Source organism: Sphaerodactylus townsendi, linkage group LG16 (genome assembly GCF_021028975.2).
Source record: "Sphaerodactylus townsendi isolate TG3544 linkage group LG16, MPM_Stown_v2.3, whole genome shotgun sequence".
Classification (NCBI taxonomy): Eukaryota; Metazoa; Chordata; class Lepidosauria; order Squamata; family Sphaerodactylidae; genus Sphaerodactylus; species Sphaerodactylus townsendi.
In genome coordinates this window covers 23,772,040-23,791,409 of record NC_059440.1, presented here as the reverse complement: position 1 = coordinate 23,791,409, position 19,370 = coordinate 23,772,040, and the positions used below count along the sequence as shown (strand labels likewise).

Sequence of the window (19,370 nt, the reverse complement as noted above, 5' to 3'; positions counted from 1 at the left end):
GGTCTATTGAGATCGCAACAGAGCATGTCAGTTTTACAGTTCTGTTGCTCCTCTGATAGACCCACAATGCAATTTTTCTTTTTAAAAAAACCCAACCTTTTTGACCCTAACCGGAAGAGCTCTTGTGTGGACATGAGAAGGTTTGGGGAAGCTGGAAAACCCAAAGGAAACGTAACACGTGTGGATTCCTTTTGCCTTCCCTGAAAAGGGAAGGAAAAGCCACACTTTGCCTGGTTTTGGAAATCACGGAGCTTCTCTGATCTGAGACTGGAGTGACTTCCGAAGAGACCGAAATGAATGCATCCTTGACAATCCAATCCAAAGGGAATGTGAGCTCAATGTGAGGCTGAGCACAAATGCATAAAAGCCCATAGATTCTTTAAACAGAAACACAATCTCAGCAAAGGGGTTTTCTTGACATCTCGAACACAGCCCTGACAGGTCTGGCTTTCCGTGTCTCTTTCAGCTGTTCCCATCCATCGGAAATGGATCTCACAAGTGGCCACAGGTCTCCAGTGCCGCAAAGCGGGAGGAGGAGAACCTCTTGAAGATTTCCCCGTCAAGCAGCGGCTCCTTGGATCACCCGCCTGTGTTGGATAAAAGCAGTGGAATCAGCGATCTGGAAGATTCCAGGACAGAAGTAGAGGGAAGTCAACAAAGATCATTGCCGTTGAACAGCTGTGTGTATCACTGCAGGGCAAACTCAAGTAAGCATGGTGGCTTAAGTTTATTCTTTCTTTTGTTTGTATTTTGCTTTACATGTTCTTCTGAAACATCAGAAGAATGTAAGAAGAGCCCTGTTAGATCAGCCCAATGGTCCAACATCCTGTCTCACAGGGTGGTCAGCTAGTTATTATTGAGGATCAACAACAGGACATATTGGTCGAGACCTTCCCCTGATGTTGCCTCCTGGCACTGGGATTCTGAGGTTGACTGCCTCTGAAAGTGGAGGTTCCCTTTAATTACTGTGGCTAGTAGCCACTGATTGACCTATTCTCCATGTATCTGCCTAATCTCCTTTAAAGCCATCTTTTTCTGTGGCCATCACTACATCCTCTGGCAGCGAATTCCACATTTTGAACACTTGATGAATAAGGAAATGTTTCTTTTGGTCTGTCTGGAATCTACTGCACCACTGCTATTTCCCCATCCCTCGTTGCCCTCTTTATTTCCTTAGAAACATCAATAGTGCATAACTGTACCAGCAAGCCCCATCTGCCATAATGCACCTCAGGTGTTTTAGACTGATGGAAGCAGAGTTCACCTCCCCGCATCAAGCAGAGACTGATGGTTTTCCCACATCAAACTGGAAACCTAAAAACCTGCATTTTTACATCTCTATCTTCATATCTGCAGTTTGCATTCCAACCCCGCCCCAAATCTCAAAGCTGTCTCTCATTGGTGGTAGCTGTGTAGGTAGGTGTGGATGTTGGCCCCTCCTCTTAAAGAAATACACATCCCGCCCTTTTTTTGATCCACAGTGGACAAAAAGATTTCTGGCAGACCACTGAGTTAAGCAGTTGTTCCTTGTGTGTGCTTAGGCGAAAATTATCATTGGTATTTGTTCATAATTATTGTTCATAATTGTTCATAGTTATTGTTCATAATGTGTTCATTTAATCTTTTGTCAGATTGGTGGGATGGTCTAGAAGATGAGGGAGACAGATATACATAAGGGTTTAGAGAGATACACAAGGGTTTTTGTCTCCTTGTCATGCTTTTTCATATTCTTTCTTCCTCTCCTCCTCCGTCTTTTCATTCACCCCTTCCATAGAGCAAACCGGCAGTGGTGGAACACACGTGAACTTCAGCTGTGTGGTCAATGTTTGCAGTTCGGATCATAGCTTGCAGCTCCTGTCACCGAACAGTTCAGCTGATGAAGATGCTCTGGTGGGAGAAGACATTCCTTTGTCCAAAGAAGAAATCCCCATCCAAAGAGCATCTGAGAGGCAATCTGCTATAGAAGTTGAAGAGGACAGCATGGACACATTGACTTATGAAGAGGGGAAGCCAGTTCCTCTGAGCATACAGGATGTAGGGATGAAGACCAGGTGAAGAAACAGAGCTGCCAGAAGCGCAGGGAGAATGATTGAGGAACTGGTTGGCTTTCTCTTAAGCAAGCTTGTATTTTGTTACAGATCTGTCATGGACTTTTACACGGATCGGAGGGGCTCTGCTGTTCATAGCCTGACAAAAAGCTGTTGGGAGTCTTTTAAGGCTGAGACTTGTGGGTGATTAGATGAACAGGGATGGTGGCAAAGAACCTGTGTAGTTTTGCATTGTATAGGAGAGAGAATTTTGGAAAGGGTTGTGTGGATATGGGATGGAGGGGATTTGCCAAGAAGCCCAGTCCTGTCAATCCTACCTGCAGGACCCCATCGAAGGTCCAACTAGTCCAGGCATCCTGGTTTGGCAGCTCAAGCACTCCCCCACTGCTTATTCACCACCTCTGATATTCAGAGATGAACTACCTCTAAGTGTGGAGGCTTCATTTAGTTATCTAGGATAACAGCCATTTATAGAGGAACTCAACATAAGCACAGCCCCACTAGATCTGACCAAAAGTGCATCTAATTCAGCACCTTCCCCCCCCCCCCCAAGCAGGTGTCCCTGGAAAGCCCAAAACTAGGGCATGAAGAACAATTTGCTTCCTTGGAACTGTGTTTCAACAGCACACATTGCTGCTCTCCTTGGCATCAGGTCACCTCAAAGGTTACGGGTTGGATCCAGGCCTCTGTTTTACTTCATCTCGTCTAATACCACTCCTCAATACAGTAGCTGTTCCGGACACAAGCTAGTCCCATGATCTACAACCTAGCCTTTTCCTGGTGTTTAAAGGAGACTCCCATTTCCTTTTTCACGAGCAGTAAAAGCTGATTGGTGTCAAACCTCTGTGAGGAACTTTGAAGAAGTTTGCTTTGCTTTTTGGACATGCTCTTGCTTCTTTACCAAGATGTGAAAGCCCTTTCTCGCTGTGGTTTTGAGTGACTTTGAACAACTTGTTCCTGCTGACGGCTGCCATGAAGCAAGAATCTAATTTTGCCTGCCCCCCACCACAGTATGGGTTCTACCTCAGAATCCTGCTAGTGACTGGTAAGGTGTCTGAAGCTTGCAGACTAATCAGATTGCTTGTAGCTTAAAGTCAGGATCAAATCTGTACTGCCAAGTCTACTGCTGTATAATTATGTGCAAATAAAACATGTCAAATTTCTATAGGAACGTGACTTTCTGGCAGCATAGGTTGCAAGCAGCTGTGTCGGTCCACAAACTCAAAAAACCAAAGTCTTTAATATTAAAATATCACAAAAACTGTGTGTGTCACAAAAAATAATGAAAAAGATGAAGAAGAGTTTGGATTTATATGTAAGGAGACTCAAGGGGGCTTACAAACTCTGTTCCCTTCCTCTCTCCACAAGAAACCCCTTGTGAGGTAGAGGGGGTTGGGAGAGTGCTGAGAGAACTGTGACTGCCCCAAGATTACCCAGCAGGCTTCATGTGGAGGAGCAGGGAAACAAGCCATTTCACCAGTCTGCTGCTCATGTGGAGGAGCAGGGAATCAAACCCGGTTCTCCAGATTAGAGTCCACCTGTTCTTAACCACTACACAATGCCGGCTGTCAAGTTCTGTTTTTTTTTTTTCAAAATAAAGATAACATAAGAACGAGCCAGCTGGATCAGACCAGAGTCCATCTAGTCTAGCACTCTGCTGCTCGCAGTGGCCCACCAGATGCCTTATGGAGCTCACATACTGGATGTGAAAGCAATGGCCTTCTGCTCCTGCTGCTGCTCCCAAGCACCTGGTCTGCTAAGCACTGCCCTGAGCCTTTCGGGGGTAGGGCAGTATAAAAAACCCAATAATAAATAAATAAATAATAATACACAAATAAGGCATTTGCTATCTCAGATCAAGGAGGATCAAGATTGGTAGCCAAAGATCAACTTCTCCTCCCTAAATCGATCCAAGTCCCTTTAAAAGCTATCCAGGTTTGCGGCCATCACCACCTCCTGTGGCAGCATATTCCAAACACCAATCATGCGTTGTGTGAAGAAATGTTTCCTTTTATTAGTCCTAATTCTTCCCCCCAGGATTTTCAATGTATGCCCCCTGGTTTTAGTATTGTGAGAAAGAGAGAAAAATTTCTCTCCGTCAACATTTTCTACTCCATGCATAATTTTATAGACTTCAATCATATTCCCCCCCCCCAGACATCTCCTCTCCAAACTAAAGAGTCCCAAACGCTGCAGCCTCTCCTCATTGATCACACATTGTTTAGAGGCAATCTATGCAACAGTTACAAAAATAGTTGCCCAGGCATAAACAAAACCCAAGTTTGTTGATTATAACATATACACAAATGTGTTTGCAACAGGCTCATTGGAAATATACACAAGGCTTGTCAATTACACATATATGCACAAGCGCGCTTGCAAAAGGCTCACTGGAAATATACACAAGGCTCTGTAAACGCGTACCGTGTAGTGTCACAGTTCTATATTCCAACAAGGGAAATGGTCAGTATGCTAAATTCACTTCCCAGTAGACAAAATGCAGAATACAGTTTTATCTTCTGTACAAAAAAAGGCAAAGAGGTTGACACTTTACAAGATACAAGGGAGAACTCTGAGTGTAAAGGAATACTAAGGGGAGGACGGGAACAAAGACACAAAACTTTCAAAAAATTGGATGTTGCCGGAAATGCTAGTCAGGATAACGATGGCCATAGAGTCAGAAAAGAAGTACAGCTTCAAAAAGATTTTATTTTTTTATTTAAAAAAAAAAGGGCAGTTAAAAATCAAACAACTAAATGAAGGAAATCCACTCGGACAACTGAATGAAGAAAACCGAATCTGATCGTCACTTCCGGTGCTTTTCAGAACCTCCCACCCTTTTCGAAAGGTCTGTAGACAACCCCACCTTTCTTCAAGGGAGGAGTTGAAAACCAGAAGAGGAAACTCAGTCCGGAAGTGCGTCCCTCTACCCTCAGCTCGTCTCTATGGTTGTCCCTCCGGAGGACAGCCCATCGCAGGACGGGGTGGTTTAGGCGATCGATAGCTCGGCGCTCGTCCCGCCGCCTTGTCCCACTTCTCTCGGCGATCGGCGCGTTCCTCCCTCCTTGCTGGCCGAGGTCGAGGGCAGCGGACGCTGGTGAGGACTCTTGCGGCCCCTCCCCTCGGGCAGGGATCCCCTCTTCTCTCCTGGACGGGGGAAGAACTAGCAATGGCTGGGGTCGGTCTCTCTCTGTGTGTGTGTGGGTGGGTGGGGGGTTCTCCTTACTCTCCCCCCTTGGCCATTCCGGGGTGCCCTCTCGAGTGGGTGGGGGCCAGTAGAGAAGAGGGGGCTCACATTGTGCGGGGTCAGAGATAGACTGGATCTTTACTTTGACCTGTCCTGCTGTGTCCCTCCCCTCCCCACCACCTTTCTTCTTGCTTGAAAGAGATGACTTTTCCGTTTGGGGAAACAGAAACATTCTTAATATTCTTTATTTTTCTGTTACCCATTAGGGAAAAAAAACCAGATACTTGATCGATACTATTATTGATAATAGTGATTGGTGGCTATCCTGGCCAGCTCTTGTTTGGAGAAATAGAAACGGTTGTGGTGACTGATCAATAATTGATTCCTAAGAGGTGGCTCTCTCTATTTGCGCAAAACATCATTGTCAATAGTATAATGATAAAGTGGTATTAATACATTTATGTTTGTAGCTTCGGTTTAGAATAGCTGAGGCCATTCAGGTCAGGGGTAGTATTAATAACTTCTGGTATTATATTGTTAAATGTGATCACTATTGTTATTATATTAATAACTTGTATTAATAATTGCTGCTATGTGAAACCTTTGACATTACAGTGGTTGTGGGAGTTTGTCAGTTACACACAAGGTTTGTCAATTACACATATACACATCTGGGGGGAGGGGACTGTTCCTCAGATGCATCAGGCTCACACTTCTGCCTTTTAGGAAAAAAATAATGCTAGGAAAAGTTGTGGCCGCTGGAAAAAAGGAAGACCCAACAAGAGAGAGAATGACTCGATAGAGGAAGCCACGCCCCCTTGGTATGCAAGACATGAGCAGGGCTGTTAACAAGAGAATGTTTCGAAGGACATTGATTCATAGAGTCATCATGAGTCAGAAGTGACTTGACAGAACACACACATGCACACATACACTTTGGAAATGTATATGTATATATATAGAACATAAGAACTAGCCTGCTGGATCAGACCAGAGTCCATCTAGTCCAGCATTCTGCTACTCGCAGTGGCCCACCAGGTGCCTTTGGGAGCTCACATGCAGGATGTGAAAGCAATGGCCTGCTGCTGCTGCTCCTGAGCACCTGGTCTGCTAAGGCATTTGCAATCTGAGATCAAGGAGGATCAAGATTGGTAGCCATAGATCGACTTCTCCTCCATAAATCTGTCCAAGCCCTTTTTAAAGCTACCCAGGTTAGTGGCCATCACCACCTCCTGTGGCAGCATATTCCAAACACCAATCACACGTTGCGTGAAGAAGTGTTTCCTTTTATTAGTCCTAATTCTTCCCCCCAGCATTTTCAATGAATGCCCCCTGGTTCTAGTATTGTGAGAAAGAGAGAAAAATTTCTCTCTGTCAACATTTTCTACCCCATGCATAATTTTGTAGATAATTTTGTAGATAATTTTGTAGATAGAGAGAGTCGTCAAGTCACAGCTGACTTACGGTGACCCACATCTTCTGGGATCTGAAGAGATAAAGGTAGACTGGGCTGTACAGGGAAGAGCAAATAATATTCAGAGGAAGGGAAATGAATTTGTAAGCCACCTTCAGTTTCCTTGAAGGAGAGAAAGGTGGGGTATAAATCCAAACTCTTCTTCTCCTTCTTTGCAAAAAACAAACAAACATTCAAAGTGCTGCTGATACAGTCTTATAACCCCTCTAGTAGCCTTGTGAAGTGAGTCGGTATCATGCCCGTAATGCAGATGAGGATGGTGGTGAGGCAGCGGTCTTTCAAGATATTCTTTCCCTCCCTCTTGCTCATTGCTGTAAACAAATATGGAGGTTTAGGCTTAAGCTGTGTAGCGGTGGGAGAAGAAGACTGAAGAAGTGCAGTGGTAAACCAAATCGCATAAAACATCATAGTCAGCCTAGTAAACTTCATGATGTGACGTCACCTCTGCACACTACTTGAATGTGTCATGTGGACTTTGTCAGTTGCACCTTTTACGTCGGCTTGCTTGCTTGTGATCTTAACCTGCCGCTCCTCCCTAGATGATAATAGCAGTAGCTATTCTACAAGGATTTGCTAAGATAATAATGTCTCTGGAATGCATTCCTTGTGAAACTGGAAGTGAAGAAACTTCACTTCTGATATGTTAATGGATCTTTTCTGTTCTTTCGTTTTCCTTTTATGCTTGCCACTGTAGCAAAACTAGAAGCAGACCTGGCGTCTTCCCAGCAGGGGGAGATGGCAGGTGGCTGGACACTATCACTGTGCTGTCCTTGAGATGCTCGACTCCCAAACATCTTTCTTACCCTTGTGTTATTGTCACATTCCGTGGGAAATAGGGAGGGGGGGAATTCTAAGGGGATAAATGTGACTGTATTTCCATAACCTGGCAGAACTGGCTTTGCCAAAGCCAGGTACTAGCTGTGTCCAATAAAGACTTCTGATCAAGAATCCAGAGTCTTATAAAGACTTTGGGCCAATCACAGTTCTCTCAACTCTCTCAGCCCCACTTACCTCCCCATATGTCCCTACTCAGCCTCTGCGTTCCACGGAGGCAAATCTGCTGGTGGTCCCCGGCCCCTCAATGATGCAACTAGCCTCTACCCCAGCCAGACCTTTAACTGCCCTGGCCCCTGCCTAGTGGAACGCTCTCCCTGCAGCCACCAGAGCCCTGCAGGACCTTGGACAGTTCTGCAGGGCCTGTAAAATAGAGTTGTTTCACAGGGATTTTGTGGGGGCTGGTCACTGCCTCCCCTGCCATTCCCCCCATACCGTCATAACTGGCTGCCGTGTGCTATGCCCTGTCCCCTCTCAGGAAGGATAGGAGGTTTCTTCGGGTCGCCATCTGATGTTAGGTTTTTCTGTTTTTAATTGATGCTGTATTTAATTAATTTGGTATTAATTGTTATATTGTGATTTATATCCTTTTAATGGTTTTGTCTTCTGTACACTGCCCAGAGCCCTTTGGGGGTGGGCAATATAACAAGCTTAATTAATAAATAAATAATAAATAAAGGTGTCTGAAAAGGAAAGGGAAATGATTACAAGCCTCTTTGAGACTCCTTAATGGTAGATAACATTGGGGTATAAAAACTTCTTCTTCCTCTTCCTCTTCCTCTTCCTCTTTTTCTTCCTCCTCCTCCTCCTCCTCCTCCTCCTCCTCCTCCTCCTCCTCTTCTTCTTCTTCTTCTTCTTCTTCTTCTTCTTCTTCTTCGTGTATCTAAAGAAGTGCGCTATTGCCCTTGGAAATTTATGCCACAATAAATCTGTTCATTTAATGGACAGCATCTATGAATCTTCTCTCTAGGCAAAGAAGGATGGCATGGCTATATTGCATTTTTTTAATCAGTTGTCTTATTTCTTGCTTGCAGATTATACTTTGAACTATGGAGGAGAGCAATCAGGAATGACAAGAAAAACCTAGGAAGTAGTCATGTTGGAAGGTTTGGTAGCCTGGGTCCTTAACAACTATCTAGGCAAATATGTCAGTAACCTGAACACAGACCAGCTGTCAGTAGCCCTCCTAAAAGGTAAAGTATAAGAGCCCCTATGTGGTGAAGTTTTTCTTCAAGCCCATGGATCTCACTTTCCTCATCCCTTCACGTTTTTCTCTGTCCCTGTTTATTTAGGTGTGTGTCATTTTGCAGCGGGTGCATTTAGTAGGCGATGAAAATCCACATGTGATTGTGGGTTGAATAGTGAGGTTTTATGTTTTGGGGGTTGATGTTTTCCTTGAAGCTCAATGGCTAGAATGTTGGGTTTATTTTGAATCCTGTGCCCACCTCCCCCAGAATCCATGAAGCGCACTTGCTGGTTCTATGCAGGTGTGGCATGACTTGATCTAACTTACCTTTCCAGGCTGTTGGGCGGCTAAATGGCAATTAAGCCATGGCAGAGGCAACATACGTTTTTCATACTGAACAAATATATTGTGGTGTCACTGGCACAACCCACCCTTTGGGAGTGGGCGGTATAAGAAATTCACTAACTAACTATGGTTACCAATCCTGATCAGAGATTGCAAATGCCTTAGCAGACCAGGTGCTTGGGAGCAGCAGCAACAGCAGAAGGCCATTGCCTTTACATCCTGCATGTGAGCTCCCAAAGGCATCTGGTGGGCCACTGCAAGTAACAGAGTGCTGGACTAGATGGTCTCTGGTCTGATCCAGCAGGTTCGTTCTTATGTTCTAACTAACAACTAACTAGCTGACTAAACACATGGAACTTATTGGCCACGGACAGGTTACAAATGTAGGACTGCCTTCTAGAATAGAATTTGTTTAGTACCACTGGAGACCAATTAATGTTTAGATGAACTGTGATGAATTGTATTGATGTCTGGTAGTGGAAAGTGCCGTTAAGTCACAGTGGATTTATGGGGACCCCTTTGGATTTTCAAGGCAAGAGAATTTCAGAGATGGTTTACCATTGCCTGCCTTTGCATATCAACTCTGGACATTCCTTGGTGGTCTCCCATTCAAATACTCACCAGGGCCAACTCTGCTTATCTTCCAATATCTGGTGAGATGAGGCTAATGTCTGCCACCCATGACTGGGCTGCTGGCATGATTAAGATTCAGCTCCCTGCTTAATTAATTAATTTTTAACATGGATGCCTGAAGTAGGGTGGGTTGTGCCAGTGACACCACAATGTATTTGTTCAGTATGAAAAATTTATGTTGTCTCTGCGGTGGCTTAATTATAATTACTTCACTTAAAGAAAACCTGGGGCGGAGTGCTAAAAATTCTGTGGGTAACCTCCCCTTTGTCCCATATGTAATTTTGGGGGCTCTTTAGTAAAGAGATTTGTTCAACCAGCAATGTGCTTGTAGTCTAAATATTCCCCTTCAAGAAGGACAGAAGAGGAGGGAGAGGGGAGAGGGACAGAGAGACGTAGACATAAATAATTAAATGTGGCTCTCATTGTTTCTGATTGGGATTAAAGGTGATCCTCCTCTTCTAAAAGGGATGAATGCTCTTGATTTAGCAGTGCCTTCTCTGTACTGTGCTAAGATGGCATCCTTCAGAACAGAGTCTGACTCTTTTTCTAGGGCATTTTTAGGAAGTAAGCGGAGCCAGGTAAGGCTTTTTCCCAGCAAGGCTTTAGATTGCCTATTGGAGATTTGATTCGTGGTGCAGATTTTTAAAACTGTTGCTTTGGCAACAGTTGCCACTATAGCACAAGGGGCTGCACTGTGTTACTGAAGGTAAGCAGTGGTCATCGTTTGGTGGCTGGCTCCACTTCCTGTGGCAGCCATGTTGCTATGGCACCCACCAGACTGTGTCAGAATTCCAAATGTGCCCGCAGGCTCAAAAAGGTTGGGGATCCCTGCTCCAGATGGAGATCTCAGAGATAAAATGTTTTCGTAGTCTGGGAGTCTAGGGATTGGTTACAGCATCTGTTGCTTTGCTTTGGCAGGTGCTGTGGAACTGGAAAATTTACCATTAAAGAAAGATGCCTTGAAGGAATTGCTGCCATTTGAGGTCAAAGCTGGTAGGTGTTCTGAATATACATTCTTTCTTTGTGACCTTGAGCTTTGCAGGATACATAGAGCCCTTAATCAGAAGCTTCATGTACGGAGCAATTTCCTCCACTGGTGTAGGTGAAGCTTCCAGGCGCGCAATTTTTTTTTCTCTTCGACAATTTGTAGGCTTCATTGGCAAGATCACTCTGCAGATACCCTTTTATCGCCCACATGTGGACCCGTGGGTGATATCAGTGTCCAAACTACACCTGATTGGATCACCTGAGAAGCAAGGAGATTTTGATGAAGAAAGAGAGAGGCTGTTGGAAAGAGAAACCAAGAAGGCAGTCTTATTCGCACTGGAAGAAAAATGGAAAGTGAGTCATTTAAGAGTTCTGAATAAACAAGAAGCTCAAATATGGGATATGTTTTGCATTTTCATCCAGGTAGTGTTTTCATCTCTGGTAGTGTCTAGACCACAGTGCTGATCCACCAGAGAGAGGGTGGGAAGGCATTGGTTGTATTGTTGATCTGCAAATCATTTGTATTTTTGTATCACTGTAAAAAAATCATGCGCTGTTTAGGCCTGGTTTTATTTGGATTTATTCGGGCATAAAATTATCTGTATGCCCAAATAAGACAACATATTCAGATATACCCGAATATTCGGGTCCGTCTGAGTTTTTTTGTATTTTTGGTGTTTTTTGCATTTTGGCCTGCAAAGGGCGCATTTTTAAAGCTAACAGCACCAAAATTTCAGGGTACCATCCGGAGACTGTCCTGATGATACCTTCCGAGTTTGGTGAGGTTTGGTTCAGGGGGGCCAAAGTTATGGACCCCCAAAGGGGGTGCCCCATCCCCCATTGTTTCTAATGGGAGCTAACAGGAGATGCGGGCTACCTTTTGAGGATCCATAACTTTGGGGCAAATGCTGTGGGCATCAGGTTCACCTTCAACTGGGTGCCCATAGCATTTGCCCCTCTCAAGCAAACTTTAGCAAATTTGGCTGGTTCCTTTCAGGAAACTCACACCAGCAGCCCTTCAGGAAATAAGAGTCCCTACCCAGAGCAAGATGGAATGGGAGAGGGGAGGAAAATGCCTGTGTAGTTTGACAGTGTCACTATCAGTGAAAATTATTGCTCCTTGTTGGAGAAAGTATGCATACATTCATGTGATAAAATTGGGATCTTCCAGTATATGTGAATGTGATTGATTAGATGTGTGCTTTCTTCATGTGGAACGAGTACTTCGATAGGGGCAATATCCTGCAAGTTAAAAAGTGACAAAAATATCCCACATTGGATCCCTTCAAACATTGTAATAGATCCCGGTTTGTTGTGGGGTTCAAACAAACCTCTTTTATCTATGATATCCCAGTTCAATTGCAAGCAAAGTCTTTATTGACACAGACAGAACAAAAAAAACCCCACTACAAACAATAAGGTTTTTAAAAGCAAAGAGAGATAACATCAGATAAATACAAATTGTTACTGACTCTGAATTATTTCCATAACAAAGCTTGCAACCTCTTCACAAAAAACAGAATCAAGAGTTATTCAGCAGGAGAAATAATCTAATCAAATCTGCTAACTGAGGTTGGAAGAGAGGATGTAAATTGACAAATTTAGATCTAATTTTGGCAAATCTAGTGCAATGTAATAACTGGTGAGCCAATGTTTCAACTTGATTGGTATTGCAGCTACATATCCCAATGCATTTAGTCCACCAAATGGGTTTGTCAGCCTGCTCCAAGTCAGGATTACGAACCTTGGTGTTTGTGGCTGATTTGTTTACCAGTTTATCCTAACAGTGGTTTGTTGTGGTCTCTGAATTTGCAAACTACAGTTTATTGATCCGCTCTCCCAGCTTCTTGCCTCCAGAGATAGCAGAGCAGGCGAGACGGCCTCCCTGCCAGGAAGCAGGAGAGAAAGAGACAAGACTGAACTTTATATATAAACTAGGGTTTGCTACATATGGTAGGCTAACACAAGTTTGTTGTTCAACCTGTGACATGTTTCACAATGAACAGCTGGCTGTTATCTTGTGAAGAGGCTGCAAATTATCTGGGATGTGCCTGCCTTCCCACTCAACAAATCACCACCTTGTGCTGTTTCCCATGGTCCTATTTTTTTTCTCTCTCTCTTTTTTCAGAAAGAACGGGAGCAGGCAGCAGAATCTTACTGGTATTCCGTCACTGCCTCTGTCATTACACGCATTGTAGAGAACATCGAAGTAAGTTGATTGGATGGCCAGTCTCCTGCTTTGATTTATCAGCAGTTTTGTTTAGGTACATAGCCAGAAACTCTAGTTAGAATTGCTGGAACGGTCCTGCAATTCTTTTTTATTGGGGCTAATCCAAAGATCGTGCATTCTAGTCCCTAAGAAATGTCTTAATGGCTTGTTAAGCACTAAAACGCAGATTGTAGGGTGGAAAGCAGATGATATTTAGAGTGCGGGGGGGGGGGGGGGGCCCCTTTCCGACCATTTTGAAAAATCTGAAGGAATTCTGTCTGTGTTGCAGACTTAATTTGAGTAAGTGGTTCCATTTGAAACCTGTGTTATATACAGCGCCATATTGTGGCTGTTCCCTCTGGGGGCTGGGGCTGGGGTTAGGCTTGTCTTCCCTAGAAGTAGTGGTCTTCCCATGCGGATTAAAAACCCCATATGGCCGTTGGATATCTTGGCCTATTTCTTCTTCCACGCTGCCAAAAAAGAAAATAGTAATAAGTTTTCATTCTCTCTCATCACCCTGTCCCTTCCAGTTAAAAATCCAAGATGTCCACTTAAGGTTTGAAGATGACATCACAAATCCATCTCAGCCCCTTGCGTTTGGAATCTGCATAAAAAACGTCTCTGCGCAAAATGCTGTGAATGAGCCGGTCAGTGTTTGTTGTGAGGAGTTGTATTGGTTAACACGGGGTGACGTCCTCTTGGGTTTGGGAGCGTCATGGGGTTGGAAAATGCCAACTATCGACAGATTGCCTAGATGTGGTGTTGTGGAGGTGTGTTAGGAGCGGGATCCGTGCAAAGTTCCCTCCTAACACGGGTTTTATCCCGTGGTTAGCCTGAGTTTATTGGCCCGTGCAGAAAGGGCCTTGGCTGTGTTTTCATTGTAGCTGAAACCCAGTTGTGTGTGTTGCTTTAAGGTGGAAGAGCTAATGAGGAAGAAACAGCTGGAAATTGCTGACTTCAGTATCTATTGGGATACTAGATGCACTTTAATGGGAGACTTGCCACCAGGGGAACTGCAGGTACCGTGAGCATTTTTTTGTTGTTGCCAAAGATGCTGCTGATTTGTACTTACAGGGAGTGTGGGCATAGAGTTTGATATGTGAAAATAAAATTGACAGTGAGTTTGGGAGAGGCAAGGAGAAGGATATAATGGGAAAGTTTTGCATGAATTTTGTAAGGGGGTAGTGGGTCGAAGCTCAGACTGGAACCTGAGATCCCGGGTTCGAATCCTTGCTCTGCCATGGAAAATTGCTGGTGCTTTGATTGTGTGTTCCTGCATTTCAGGGGGTTGGACTTGATGGCCCTTGAGGTCTCTTCCAACTCTATGGTTCTGTGCTTCTGTGACCTTGGGCCAGTGGCATATTCTCCCTAACCTACTCACGTGGTTGCTGTGAGGAAGAAGTAAATCTACATTGGGGAGAAAGGCAGAGTATAAATGAAGTAATTAAATAAATATGGTGTTTATATACTATGCCCTATTTCTCCTCCTTCTCACCCACAGTAAACCCAAGGAGGTTTCCACTGCTGTGTAAAACATATGCTGTCTCAGCAAATCCTGCTGCTCATTTTTAATTATTATTTTTATGAACACTTTATGGTAATGATTATTATTTTATTACAACCCTATAGTGTTTTTAAATAAATAAATACACATCCAGCAGCAGGAGTTGAGAAAGGCTTTTCTTTTGCTAAGACCTTGGAGAACTTCTGGCCGCTAGATAAGACAGCTGCATATGTTCCTAGGCTGTATTTTACACATCTCTTTAATTGGTCAATGGTGACAACTAAATTTACTTTTTCTGGGCCCCTTCCACACATGCAGAATGATGCACATTCAGTCCACTTTCACAATTGTTTTAAAGTGGATTTGGCTAATCTGCACAGTAAAATTCAGCTTCAAAATGCATTGAAAGTGGATTGAAAGTTCATTATTCTGCATGTGCGAAAAGGACCCTAAACGTCTGGCAGATTCTTTCACATCAGTCTTTTGCTAAAACTGTGCAGTCCTACTCCATTGCTGCAGTCTAAGCCACACCGGTTTCATTGAGCTTGAATGGAAATGATCCTGCATAGGACTATTGTATTTGCATTTGCTAGAATTAATATGTCCGGTTTCCAGGAAGCCATGGAGAAGAGCATGGAGAGCCGGGAGCACAATTACATCCTGGAGCCCGTGTGTACCTCTGCCCTCCTCAAGAGGAACTATTCAAAGGAGCCGCTGAGGTCACGACATTCTCCGCGGCTCGAGTTCGACATTCAGATGGAGACGATACCTCTGAAGCTCTCACAGGTAAAAGCGACTTAGGGAAGAAGTTGCTCTGTGAACTGCATTCTTGAATGAAAAGCAGCAGGTCACGTAGATTAAGGCTGTTTGAAGATGAAAACTAAGTTATATTAAAAACTTGCCCATCCAGTTTTCGGTGGCCTGTAACAAATAAGTTTGCCAAGGTGAGTTAAAAGGAAGCTTGCTTCAAGCTTGGGAATACACGCACAGTTATTCCTTTGTTTGAAGTTGTGGGATACTTTCTAAGATGAATCAGTTGGCAATGCTGATAGGGACGTTTTTGAAACGGGTTGCATCACGGTCCGATGCCGCTTTTTGTTTGCGCAGGCCCAGTACCGGCAAATAATGGACTTCTTGAAAGAATTGGATCGAAAAGAGCGACAGCTTAAGTATAGAAGATGGAGACCCCAGGTTGCGGTGGCTGGAAAGTATGGACTTGATCAATAACTCCCTTGCCTTTGGGGACAGGGAGGGATATAAATCCAAAATAAATAAATAAATGTTAGATTAGCTTTAGATTATAAAAGGAGTCCCAAAGCAAGTTTGGAAGGGTCGCCTGTTTGAATTGGCGTTTATTTTTCTAATGTTTCACTATAGGTTCTGTCAAGACATTGCTCAGATAGTGGCATTTCAGTTTTGGGGATGGGCCTTTGCTAGGAAATGTGTGCTGGTGACCTACGTCAAGAAGGTTTTTGTTTGTTTTATTTGCAGCGTTAATGTTGCTCAAAAAAATTCCTTGTGCATCGTGCTGTTTGTTTCAAGCAACTAGGCCCTGCTACATCAGGCATCAAACTGAACTGGATATGGGGTGTAAGAATTTTGCTATTCCGCACAGCTGCAAAGTGCTTTGAAAGTGCATTGTTCTGCATGTGCAGGCCTAGCTTAAAAAGACATGGTTCCAGATACTAGCAGAGTGGCAAAAAGCTTCAGCATCCTGAAGGGAGGCTGCAAAATAAATGGCCTCTGTATCTTTTTCTCCTCTTTTTGCGTCAGTCGTCATCCCTCGTGCTATCTGCTTAACTGCCTAATTCTTTGTGACGTTTCAGCTGCCGGGAATGGTGGCTCTTTGCCCTGAATGCAAACATCAAGGAGATCAGGGAGCAAAGAGAACGCTCGTCCTGGCAATTTGCGTTGCATCGAGCCCACGATGCCGTCTTGTACACCGATCTGTATTACAAGAAATTGAAAGACGAGCCACTTTCTGCGGAGGAGCAGGTACAGAGAGTTGAAGCAAGCTGGGACAATGACAAGCTGTTGCCTTGAGATGATGCAAAAGGGGTGGTATGCATGATTCCACATGGAACCTTAGAGTTTTTACAGGAATGGCTGAACTTAATTTTGTTAAAAACGTCATTTCGAGCTGCTTAGCGTCCAAGTTGTATTTGCACTTGGTGGTTGACTTGCTCGGATAAAATATGCAATTAAAAAAAACATTGCGTTATTTATAGTTTGCCGTACTCACTTGGGCTCGCGGTGGATTACACAGAGCGAGTCAATACAATTGACGGACGGGACACTGAGTAAACAGAGCAGTATGCTCAGGGTTGTTGAACCAGCCAGAAGTCTAAAAACCAGAACGGAAGCAAAGCATAGGTGTCAGTGTGGCATTAAATGATGCAGAATTTCATAGTAGGGTCCTAGTTTCAGCAAGCTATACACAGTAGTAAAGATTCCAGTCCCTAATCTTTTTCTGAGAATGTTAAGAATAATTTTGTATGCTGGAAGTCTGTTCCCTGCATAGAAAAACTCTTGAATTATTCAGTTTTGGATCGTTTGTGGAAAGCCACGAGAGTAGGATATAATTGGGTGTAGTGTTCCATCTCTTTGCAAGCAGAATATTTTTGTTGTGGTATTTTGGTGCCCCGTAAGATGTTCCCCTTGCTACATTGGTTTTAAATCCATTTGTTTTAAATCCTCCTTTCTAACTGCAGCACCCTAGCTCCATAGCCTTGTGTATATAAAATCTGCCTTTAATTATAAAGCTCTCGACCCTATTTGCTTTCCCAAATCACTGAAAGGAGCAATTTGATGCCTGTGAAAGTATTTGTGTAGAGTGCTCTGCGCTGTTTTAAGTTCAACTCAATTTAAGTTCAACTACAATGCAGAATCTTAATATGATTTGAGGTCTGTTACGGTCAGTTCTTATGATCCCTTATTCTCATTAGTTTGCTGTTGATAGCACGAAAGAATGAAAGGCGTTAATGTAATTCATGGAGGGCTGGCTCAGTCTGGGTTTTGAGAGCCAGCGTGGCATGGTGGTTAAGAGCAGGTGGATTCTAATTTGGAGAACCGGGTTTGATTCCCCACTCCTCCACCTGAGTGGCAGAGATGTTTCCGTACTCCTACATTCCTGCTGGATGACCTTGGACTAGTCACAGTTCTTTCAGAACTCTGTCAGACCCACCTACCTCACAAGGTGTCTGTTGTGAAGAGAGGAAGGGAAAGGAGCTTGTAGTCTTGTAGGGAAAGGACCTTGAGTCTCCTTACAGGAGAGAAAGGTGGGGTATAAATCCAAACTCCTCCTCCTCCTCTTCTTCTTCTTGTAATGTTTAGGTTCTGTCATTCCCTTAGTCACAGAAATCCTACTTGGGAAAATGGGTTTAATTTGCCTCCCAGAATTTCCTGTGTTTATTTTTCCTACCCACAGGAAGAGATGGACCGGGTTGAAGACGAGCAAACTTTTGAGGAGCTGAAAATCATGCGCGAGATAGTTTACAAACAGTTCCACGAGCTAGCTGAGGTAGGAGGTGGTTTTTGAGAGAATTTATATTTTTGTCATTCCAAAGTGTTTGGAATGCCAATGATGAAGGAATATGTGTAGAAATCTTATCAGTCAATGAGAACAGATAATGGAAAAGTAGGGACCAACTTTTTGGGCCTCTAACTTTATTTTTTATTAAATGCAAAGATAATCCCTTGTGCAAGCAGTAGCTCATTACTGACCCATGGAGTGATATCATATCACAACATTTACTAGGCAGACTGTATTTATGATGTGATTTGCCACTGCCTTACCTTCCATCTACACTTTACCTCCAGCAAGCTCATTTTACCAGCCTTCTGAAAGGTGGATCACTATGGTTCCTTCCGCACATGCAGAATAATGCACTTTCAATCCACTTTCACAACTGTTTGCAAGTAGATTTTGCTATTCCGCACAGCTGCAAAGTGCATTGAAAGTGCCCTCCTCTGGACCCATTCCAGCTTGTCAATATCCTTCTTGATATTCTTAATATTCAGTACGTTCAACACAGCCATAGAACTGTATCGCTGCCCGAAATGGTACTTGCAGTCTCAAAATAGCAGCAAGACATAACTACCTGCATATCGTTCTCAGAACTCACGGATCAGGATTTTGAGCCGAAACAGGAGAGAAAGATGGGCTAACCAAAACAGCTATTTTGCCGCAGCAGAGAATCTATTTAGAAATAATGAAGGGCGATTTCTCATCTGTCCCATTTGCTATAATTGCGTACCATCAGCTGATTGGCTGCTATTACCGAGTTTTTAAAAACCCAGACTTTGTAATAAGCAGGGCTTAAAAAACAATCTCTTTGGTCACTATTCAAGTGTCTTCTTTTGAACAGAGCGTTAAGGAGCCCTTATCTGATATCTCAGGAGGAGTTTCTGATCTGGACACCCCCACTGCTTCCAGTAGCAGCAGGAGTCGTAGAATGCTGCAGTACCTTCAGTCTTGGTTTCCTGGCTGGGGGGGCTGGAACAGCAACTCTCAGGAAGCCTTAGAAGCCGATCCTTTTGAGGGGTTGCTCTCGGAGCCACCTGAACATTGGAGGCCCGAGGATGTTGCAGGTAGGTATATACTTTGACCCTCTATAGCAGGGATCCCTGTGGGTGCTTTCTGAGTTTTCACACCGGGTGGTGGGCGTGATCTAAACATGGCTGCTGCAGAAGGCGAAGCACCATAGCACGGCTGCTGCAGGAGGCGGAGCTGTGCTCGTGAAGGGAGCCCAAGCGCAGGGGAAAAGAAGGGTAATTTTACAATATGCTGGGAAAGAGGAGCAAGAGAATAAAACACTGTGGTGGCAGCTGCTTCGGGAACGGTGTTGCATGGCCAATCAGAAGCTCTGGTGGGCAAGACCACCCCCCCATGTAGGCCCACCCACTTTGCCAGGAAATGTGTTGATGGGCATTGTGGTGCCCAAAGGACTCCCTATTGGGATCC

General features: G+C 44.0%; 2 protein-coding genes across 3 annotated transcripts in view; both read left to right on the top strand.

Annotated features, from left to right (window-relative positions):
- Nucleotides 1-3,213, top strand: part of TNFRSF1B (TNF receptor superfamily member 1B) — a 12,322-nt gene extending 9,109 nt beyond the window's left edge. For both annotated transcript variants that reach the window (XM_048519192.1, XM_048519191.1), the window contains 2 exons: nucleotides 467-707; nucleotides 1,775-3,213. In XM_048519192.1, the coding sequence (XP_048375149.1) occupies nucleotides 467-707; nucleotides 1,775-2,055 (522 nt within the window). In that variant the 3' untranslated portion in view covers nucleotides 2,056-3,213. The remainder of the gene's footprint in view (nucleotides 1-466; nucleotides 708-1,774) is intronic.
- Nucleotides 3,214-5,013: 1,800 nt separating this feature from the next.
- The window catches only part of VPS13D (vacuolar protein sorting 13 homolog D), a 121,340-nt gene continuing 106,983 nt past the window's right edge, over nucleotides 5,014-19,370 (top strand). The window contains 12 exon segments of the mRNA XM_048518838.1: nucleotides 5,014-5,145; nucleotides 8,578-8,736; nucleotides 10,626-10,700; nucleotides 10,858-11,048; nucleotides 12,823-12,903; nucleotides 13,434-13,550; nucleotides 13,818-13,922; nucleotides 15,023-15,193; nucleotides 15,515-15,615; nucleotides 16,234-16,402; nucleotides 17,835-17,927; nucleotides 18,775-18,997. Coding sequence (XP_048374795.1) covers nucleotides 8,640-8,736; nucleotides 10,626-10,700; nucleotides 10,858-11,048; nucleotides 12,823-12,903; nucleotides 13,434-13,550; nucleotides 13,818-13,922; nucleotides 15,023-15,193; nucleotides 15,515-15,615; nucleotides 16,234-16,402; nucleotides 17,835-17,927; nucleotides 18,775-18,997 — 1,423 coding nt within the window. The 5' untranslated portion in view covers nucleotides 5,014-5,145; nucleotides 8,578-8,639.